The sequence below is a fragment of the Penaeus vannamei genome, chromosome 18 (genome assembly GCF_042767895.1).
Source record: "Penaeus vannamei isolate JL-2024 chromosome 18, ASM4276789v1, whole genome shotgun sequence".
Classification (NCBI taxonomy): Eukaryota; Metazoa; Arthropoda; class Malacostraca; order Decapoda; family Penaeidae; genus Penaeus; species Penaeus vannamei.
Window position 1 is genome coordinate 2,627,632 of NC_091566.1, and position 10,000 is coordinate 2,637,631.

At 36.9% G+C, this 10,000-nt stretch overlaps 1 protein-coding gene across 2 annotated transcripts in view; it reads right to left on the minus strand.

The window, feature by feature from the left end:
- The window catches only part of LOC138864713 (uncharacterized), a 33,585-nt gene that overhangs the window by 12,269 nt on the left and 11,316 nt on the right, over positions 1-10,000 (minus strand). The window contains exon 1 of one of the 2 annotated variants that reach the window (XM_070132658.1): positions 2,803-3,029. The exons of the other annotated variant lie outside the window; for it this stretch is intronic. Coding sequence (XP_069988759.1) covers positions 2,803-2,823 — 21 coding nt within the window. The 5' untranslated portion in view covers positions 2,824-3,029. Of the gene's footprint in view, positions 1-2,802; positions 3,030-10,000 lie in introns of those variants that run through there. 2 annotated transcript variants of the gene reach the window in all.

The window sequence follows — 10,000 nt, forward strand, 5'->3', positions numbered from 1 at the left end:
TAACAACCAGGACACTCCATCACTCAATTCATACGAGACCTACTATAATAGCCTTTTGATCAATGACTTTCTCCCGTACCCTTATAATCAATATTCCTAAAAAGAGGCCAGGTAATTGTACTTAAAAGTCTCACAGCTTACTTAGAGCTCACTAGCAATTTATGGCATTTCCGTTGCAGACAATACGCCGTACTGATAACATATCTTTAACTTATAGATACAAAATCATATTTTAAAATTCGAGATATTACATTATATTCTTAAAATTCGAGATATTACATTATATTCTTAAAATTCGAGATATTACATTATATTCTTAAAATTCGAGATATTACATTATATTCTTAAAATTCGAGATATTACATTATATTCTTGAAATTCGAGATATTACATTATATTCTTAAAATTCGAGATATTACATTATATTCTTAAAATTCGAGATATTACATTATATTCTTAAAATTCGAGATATTACATTATATTCTTAAAATTCGAGATATTACATTATATTCTTAAAATTCGAGATATTACATTATATTCTTAAAATTCGAGATATCACATTATATTCTTAAAATTCGAGATATTACATTATATTCTTAAAATTCGAGATATTACATTATATTCTTAAAATCCGAGATACTACATTATATTCTTAAAATTCGAGATATTACATTATATTCTTAAAATTCGAGATATAACATTACATTCTTAAAATTAGAGATATTACATTATATTCTAAGTTTTCGAAACATCGGTATAATAAAGCCTTTTTTAGAGCATTATTCTGAGGGGATGCCTTCTTGGAACACAAAGGCACAAGTATTCATCTTTGGATTCGGATGGAATTTCCGGATTATACCGGTGGTGTGTCCTGAATGTAACACCACACCTATTGTACTAACAATGGACACTTTGACATAAATGTTCTATACAAAATGGTTGCTAAATATATTGGGGAATATAATGACCATCAAATTTAAGAGACAGAGGTACGGATTATGTATAAAAAAAAAAAAGTCGTGTTAAGAGAAAGTACTTTGAGAAACGAGACAGTCCGTTCTGCCGATTATAAATTCTTGACTACGAATGTGTCGCAGAGGAGAGAATGCAATTTGGAAATCTATATAAAAAATAAAATAAAATAAAAGGATGGATTTCAGCGGTCTCGTCAAGAACGTGAATGTAATCAATCACTGCCCATATTTTTGTGACCTTGCATATGACGTGAAAAAACAATCAAATTATTTCTTTAAAAAAACACAAATACACAACCTTCATACGGAAGCTTTAATACCAAAAGTTGTGTTTGAAAAATAATGATAAAACGGTTAAAAGCGGTTAAAATGGAAGTCCATTTAATTATTATTCTCAACCGTACATTTCCAGTCCTTTCCTATTTTGTGTAGTGTATTTACAGCTGATTTTAATCTTGTTGGTAAAGATATTACTCAGAAGAAACGGATTTGTTTCTATTATCAAAATAACTCCAGTCTTGTAACACAGTCGCCTCAGTTGTAACGATAAATAGGTAGTTTAAAGATTCTCTACAAACGATCATTATTTCAACTTTCCTTCATATTTTGAGTTTCACTCTAAAAGATTCTACTAATAAGTTCTACCAATAAATGATCGAGCTTTAAAAATAAGTGAAGATGCTGCCTTACTGAACTTGTAACCATTTTAAGTATCATAATAACTTTAAAATACGAGACAAGGCAGATTTAGTCTATCATTTCGTATCTGAACGAAGACGGGAAGGCTAACGAAATGGATAAATAGTATAACACGCTTTCCTTTTTTTATCGAATTTTGAGCCGATTTCCTTTAAATAAATTTGAAGCTCCGGGATTAAAAAAAAATAATAATAATAAATGAATTATGCCGTGAAGAAGGCTCCAACTTTCTCTGCTCGAAAATGGAACTGAAACCTGTTTTATGCGAGCTTCTACGACTTGACATCATACATGTAGATACACAAACTGGGTGTCATCCATGCACGTGTGACGCGCATTTGTTTATGGATGTATGAGGCGCATAAATTAATATGTGAAGTTCGGATAAATAGCAATTGTCTGTATGTTTATTTTTTATGTGATTTATATATATATATATATATATATATATATATATATATATATATATACATCTATACATATATATATATGAATGTATATATATATAACATATATATATATATATATATATATATATATATATATATATATATGTATGCATGTATGTATGCATGTATGTATGCATGTATGTATGTTTGTTTGTATGTATGCATGTATGTGCTTATATAATACATATTTATTTGTTTATTTATCCAACCATCCACATTCATATCCCAAACACACACAAAAAAACACACAAACACACACGCAAAAAAACACAAACACAAACACACACAAAAAAAACAAACACACAAAAAACACAAAAAACACAAACACACACACACACACACACACACACACACACGTATATGTATTTTAGTATACATATATCACGTTCCATAGGGTAAATCTGTGATTGAAATGTAAAATCACATTAGTTAACTGAAATTCTTAGTGTAGTATATTTCACTTTTCAAATTGAAAAGTAATAATTTTATCTATAATAAAATTATCACGTGCATGAACATCTGACAAGAATTAAAAAAAAAAAACATACACAAGCTTCATACGATTTGGAAGACTAATACAAATGAACTGCAAACATGAGTCTCATATTATTTGTTCTTATTCTACTTAAAATCCAACAGAGCACCTTAGGCAAAGAGTTGCCAAGCACACATTAACTCACCTCAAATATGCAAACCACCATTCTTTCTGCGCAGGCCTTAATATTTATTCGATTTTACTTATACGTTTCTCACTTGCACTATAAACTCAGCATTAGCTATCGGTAGAGTTCCAAAGAAATAAAGAAGGCCGAACGACGGCAACAGTCCGGGGACCCGAGAGCGGAAACACAGCCGAGAGCTGAACAAGTAGTGACGAGGGAATGGTGGGTCTAGCGCATCACCCGTTGCGTGACGTCACCTCTTGCGCCACCTTTCGTCAACTGTATTCCAGCATTGCGATGTTAAGGACACGCTTTTAATGTTTGATTCGTAAACAATCGTCGATCTAGATGAAAAAATAGAGTTCCGGAAGAAAAACAATGATGCTTCTCTTCGATATACTGCATTGTATAATTCTCACTCTACGGATCAGATGCCATAGAGATTGCGTCATGTTTTGTAGTTACACTAACCTACTACATACATACACTTTATTCCTTTACTGTTTTTTATACCTCGAAATGCTTGTATACGCATACCAAATATGTTTATGTGTTTGGCAACATGCTAAGAAACGTTTCTAAACTGGACACGTTCAATTTCAAGGTAATTTCTTTGTTTTCCTAACGTTTATCACGGGTGTGTCCATGACGCATCTGGAACTTGTTATATAGCAAACATTTTCCCTTTATCTGTGTGTGGGCGTGGGTGTGAATATATATATATATATATATATATATATATATATATATATATATATATATTTATATGTGTCTATATATGCGCGCATGTAAGTACGCGTACACATATACAAACAAACATACACACAGACACACATACAAACAAACAAGCATACAAACAAACACACACACACACATATACATACATACGTATATGCATACATATATATACACGGACATAGTTGCAAAATATTAGGTTCTATTTTAATGTTAGGTACACATACACGCATACACACATACACACACACACACACAAACACACACACACACACACACACACACACACACACACACACACACACACACACACACACACACACATATATATATATATATATATATATATATATATATATATATATATATATATATATGAACATATATATATGAACATATATATATATACATTCATACACATTTATAGATATAAATATATATATATTTTTTATGTGTATAAATGTGTGTGTGTATATATATATATATATATATATATATATATATGTATATATGTATATATATATATAATGTATATATATACATATATATACATATATATACATATATTTACGTATATATATACATCTTTATATATAATATATATATATAAGTAAATATGTATATATGTATGTTTACATATATACATATATATACAATATATATAAACACACACACACACACACACACACACACACACACACACACACACACACACACACACATATATATATATATATATATATATATATATATATATATATATATATATATATATAAAATACATATATATATATATATATATATATATGTGTGTGTGTGTGTGTGTGTGAGTGTGTGTGTGTGTGTGTGTGTGTGTGTGTGTGTGTGTGTGTGTGTGTGTGTGTGAATATAGATAGATAGATAGGCCTCTGCGTCCTATCCCAATAACAGAAACCGTCCTACCATGATGCAACATCTTGAGCTCCCCCAAGAGGCGGTCACACTAGTCCCCCCATACTTCCCAGGCCAGGAAGGCGGTCACACTAGTCCCCCCATAATTCCCAGGCCAGGAAGGCGGTCACACTAGTCCCCCCATAATTCCCAGGCCAGGAAGGCGGTCACACTAGTCCCCCCATTACACCGCAGAACTATGAAATATATCACACAACCAACAGTGGCCACACTAAACGCTTATTTCATAAACAAATACAAACACACATCCACTCGTCACGTTGAAGTTACAAACTCCTCTCGGAAAAAGTGAGTCAGATAACAATTATGGAAATATCACGATAGCGGAGAGTAAGAAATAAAGATGAAATCAGCAACACATATTGCTTTGCAAGGGGCATGATCATATGGCTGGCAAGGCTGTGGCATGATTCCGTTTCGGTTAGAGGAGTGGTACGAGGGGCGCTTATTAAAGATTTCCCCTTATTCACTTCTTATCCTACACTGAAATTTCACATGCGTAAAGATACACCTCCATAGGTGTACCTTTATACACGGTGAAGTCCTCAGGCTGCATTTCAAGTCTCGAAATGACTTCAGAAATCAATGCCTCATCATTTTTTATAATTTGCCATTTAAAAGTGACTTCATGGACGGAAAGAGGTGAAAGGCAGATGACAAAAGGTCAGGACGATGTAAGAGTTGTGATATGGGGCGTTATCTTGTAGGAGGTGGACACTTTTGATCAATATTCCGTACCTCTTGGTTGTGATAGCCTCCTGTAATTTCTGTAGCAGTGAAGCACAGTAAGTTCCTAGGGTTGTGGTACCTTTTGCCAGGAAATCCATCATCTCTACTCGATGCTGGTCCCAAACGAATGTGAGCTTGACCGTGCCTGCGGAGGGTGTGACATGCCTCTTTTCGTTGGTTGTGAGTCAAAATGCTTCCATTGTTTTGACTGGGCCTTAGTTTCTGGATTATAGTGATGGATCCAAGTTTTATCTAGCATAATTAGTCAGTCAAAAAAGTCCTGGTTTTCTTGGCACTCGGCTAAAAGAGCCTTGGAACAATGGACTCCTTCTTGCATAAGGAAAGGTGTGAGTAGCCTGGAAACCTATCAAGCAGACAGCTTTTGCTTATGCAAATGGTCATGAATGATCCTGAGTTAGATAACAAATAGTAATAACAGTAATGAAATGGTAGCCTCCACTTCATGGATGTGTCCCCATTATTGGCAAACTGAGGCTGCCCTGGGATAGAAGCCGCTTCCATAAATCTCTGACCATACCTGTACTGGTGATGCCAATGTTCACTATATGATGGGGCATCCTCCCCGCTAGTCGCTTCCATTTCATTGAAGATCTCTTGTGGTGTGCGGCTATTCAAGTAGAAAAACCTGACTGCAGCACGATAATCCATAGGTTCCATTTTCACACTTTACTATACCTTACCGGTGTAGCAGAAAATGTAAGTTAAGGACTGCAAATCAACACATGGCCTATAGTGATGTGTATCATTAATGTGAAGTTTAAGCCTCCTAGGATAAGCGGAAGTGGGTTAGGGAAATCTTTAATGACAGCCTTCGGATATGACTTTTGATGTCTAGCACATTAAGGTAAAGTATTTGCTTCCTCACAATTTCATTTTTCTCACTCCATTACATATCTCATACATCATATATGTATATATTTATTATATATATACCTCCACCAAGGAGGTTATGCTTTTGGTAGCATTGCTTAGTTCATTTGTTTGTTGGCCAACAGGATAACTCAAAATGTTATGAAAATAATATCATGAAATATTTACCAGAGGTGTATCTTTGCTTAACTAACATTGCATCGCATTTTGATGGTGATTCGGATCCAGGATTTTTTAATGATTCCATCAGTTACCCCTATTGCCTAGACAGCAGGGGTAACTATTATCATTATTTTTATTTTTATCACAGCACGCGATCTCTGAATGCCCGTCCTCAGCCTGACCCAAATTAAGGAGATCTGGGGCGGTATTCTCGAACGGTCTAATATTTGTGATTTTGTCTCTGATTTGTGCTGCTGTCACACTTCCAAGCTACTGCTGGTAATAGGAGTAATTTGTAAATCGTTATAGACCCTACTGTGCTAATCTATTGTAAAAATATATGATAAATATGCCAATAAATCTTACTGATATCACAACGATAGTATTACACATTTAGTATATTTAAAATGAGATGTGGCATTCCTACGTTTGCTGGCATTGCATCAGCTGTAAAACTGGTCGCCGCATTTTTTTTTCTTTTTCTTTTTCTTTTTTATAAGATAGTGCAATATAATCGTAGCGGACGGTTCAATTCACGTTTGATAATTTATCACAAGTGGCCTCAAAGCTTTTGTTATTATTTCCAAAGTGAAATAATCTTCAACAGAGGGAAATTTGCATAAAACAATTATGAGACAGTCCTTATGCATAAGGTCAAAATTGAAGACAGCCCTTGCGTTTGTGAATAGAAAATAATTGTAAATTATAAAAAATTAAATTGACGTTTGGCAACCAATCAAGGCGCTCCAAGTGTTTTCTATCATTTTCGATCCAGAATTATATTCAAATTCTTTAAAACTACAATGCAAATTTACACAAATTGGAAGATAATTTTCCACATATATATATATATATATATATATATATATATATATATATATATATATATATATATATATATATATATATATATATATATATACGTGTGTGTGTGTGTGTGTGTGTGTGTGTGTGTGTGTGTGTGTGTGTGTGTGTGTGTGTGTGTGTGTGTGTGTGTGTGTGTGTGCGTGTGTGTATACATAAAGTATATAATACATACATACACACACACATATGTATATATGTATGTATATATATATATATATATATATATATATATATATATATATATATATATATCCTACCTAGAGGAAATAAAGCGACGCATCAGTTTGAGCTGGAGCCCTTTCGACAGACCTAGTAGCATACTAAGAGGTTCCTTGCCATTGTGTTTAAAAAGAAAAAAAAATTAACCAGTGCGTCCTCCTAGTTATGACCTGTGGATCAGAAGCATGGACTACAATCAAATTACTGGAGAGGAAACTAATGCTGCGTTCGGAACTGCTCGTCTTGCTCGTCCAGACATCTTGTCCAGGACCAGCAGGACAAGTGGGCCGCGTTCGGAACCTCCAAGACCCTTTCTTCCCAGAATGCAACCGGCTCGAATGTAAACATGCACTTTTTATCATACCGGTGTCTTTATTTTACACGCTGCATAGGTTTTGTAACTCCTTTGATGCACATTTAACTAACCTGCAACTGACAAACACAAAAATATCCTTTGATAACACCAATAAAGGGTCATAAAATTACCCACCAATATCTTGTGATTACCTGCAACAGTTAATGTTTACATACAAAATCTATTGTGACGTCATCTCGTCATATATGTCGGAGGCAGGACGACAGATGGGACAAAGAAAATAACAGATTGGGCTAGAGATAACATAAAAAGGCCAGACCAATGACAAGGTGTGACGAAATAACGGTAAGAGGTCAAGACTGGAAATAAAAAAGGCAAAACAGAAAAAGTTGGAAAAGACTCAGAGAGGCCTACAGAGGAAGGAGAAGGAGGTAACATAAGATGGAGAAAAAGGGAGAGACGGAACATGTGAGGATAGGAGAGCGGAAGCGAAGGGAGGACAGGTCAGGTCGAAGGATCAGGTGGGCAATGCACAGAGTGGCCGGCTTAGGATGTGGGAAGCAAGAAGGTTGTCAGCAGGAGAAAAGCCGCTGTTCAGGTTGAAATCAGGAAGCAGTTTGATTAAGGAAGCTTCCACCAGTCTGCGGGTCACCCTTCGATTAGACCACGTGATCCTTCGACCTCACCTGACCTCTCTTCGCTTCTCGTGTTCACCGTGTTGCCTTTCCTTTCTATTACTTAAACTCCCTCCTTTCCCCTTTCCCTTCAGACATAGAAATGAATTCCAGGAGGATTCCGAATCTGTCTCACATATTTCAATAAAGGTAGTTTATGTATTGCAGGTTTTTCTACCATATATCAACACGGTAGAGTGATTTTTCTTTTATCATGGGCCCCACAGTTAAGAAAAAAAAAAACTCTCGTTCCTGTTTGCCTCCTTCCCCGACAAGGTACCTGCCTTTCGTGCTCTCGAGGCTTCTGTCACTGCCACGACCAGACAAAATAACCAACTGGCTCGAGGAGTAGGTGCTCTCTTCCTCGATCTCCAGTCTACTGAAGTAATCAGAGAAAGGATCTCCTTTTCCAGACTAAGCACGTTCTCTACTACTTGAACGTATCCGCACTGGGAGGAGGAATGTTGAGCATGCCTTCTAACGTTCACGACTCCTGAAAAAGTGGATCCCGGACATGTCTTCCTGGTCATAACCGACGTTCTTCACGATTCTTCCCGGTCCCTCTCAACCACCCATGGCCGCTCTTTCTCCCAGAAACTCTCGAACCTCACCTCTCACTGTCCTTGGTACCGCTTCTCCCTCATCGTCGCTGTCACCAATCTTTCCTATCTTTAACCCTTCACAAGCAATAAGTCCTTGGTTTCGGTCTTTCCTCTTCTCTCCGCCATCTCTCCCTTACCTCCACCGACATAATTTCATCCTTTGACCATTTCATCTCAACTCATAGAAATGTTACCAAAAGGCCCTTCAAAGCCTGCTCAGAGAGGATGTCACCATTTTGCCTTCTGACATGGTCAACTCGGTGGTAGTCTCCAACCGGGCCCCCTACCTGCAGAAGGCCCGGGACTTATTGGATGATGCCTCCACTTAGGTTCTGACCAACGACCCCCGAGGACGTATTGATGCTGCCTTCCACCATCGTCTGAAGGAGTTAGCAGCCTGTTTTCCGAAGGTGAATCTCTTCAAGAAGTTCAAGGCCATCAACCCTCGTCTCCCTCATTCCTATGGGCTACCCAAAAGCCAGAAGCTGCCCGTACTTCTGCGTCCTAACATCTCCCGCGGATCTGTGATGCACCCTCTTGCGGCCTTGGTTAGCGGAGTCTCTCACTCTCGCTTCTTGGCACTTTCTCTCCTGCTCACCTTCGCCACCCTCAGGACTTCATCTCCCATGTCCATGATGAGCTTGGATGCCGACTCCCTGTTTTCCAAGGTCGTCGCTGTCCTTTAGAGGAAGCTATCTGTTGAGGATCCTTCTGCCCACCAACATCTTCCACCAGCTGATTCGTCTGTGCTTGGAGCATAATTCCTTTTCCTTCGAGGGTTGTCTCTGCTCTCACACGTTCGGTGTTGCCATGAGCTCTCCTCTCTCTCCAGTCCTGTCAAACTTGTTCATGGAATTCCTCGAGTTGGATCTTTTCCCTTCCATCTCCCTTCGTCCCTTGATTTGACCCTGTCCTGTTCCCGAATTTTCTGTCACAGCTGATTTCTCTCTCTCCTTCCATCCATTTCAAGGGGAAATGGGGGTTGATAAGCTCACTTACTTGACACTAGTTTTTCGCTTTTATGTGCTGTGCTGGCGCAGCGGTAAGGTGCTGGTCTAGCAATCTTGTGG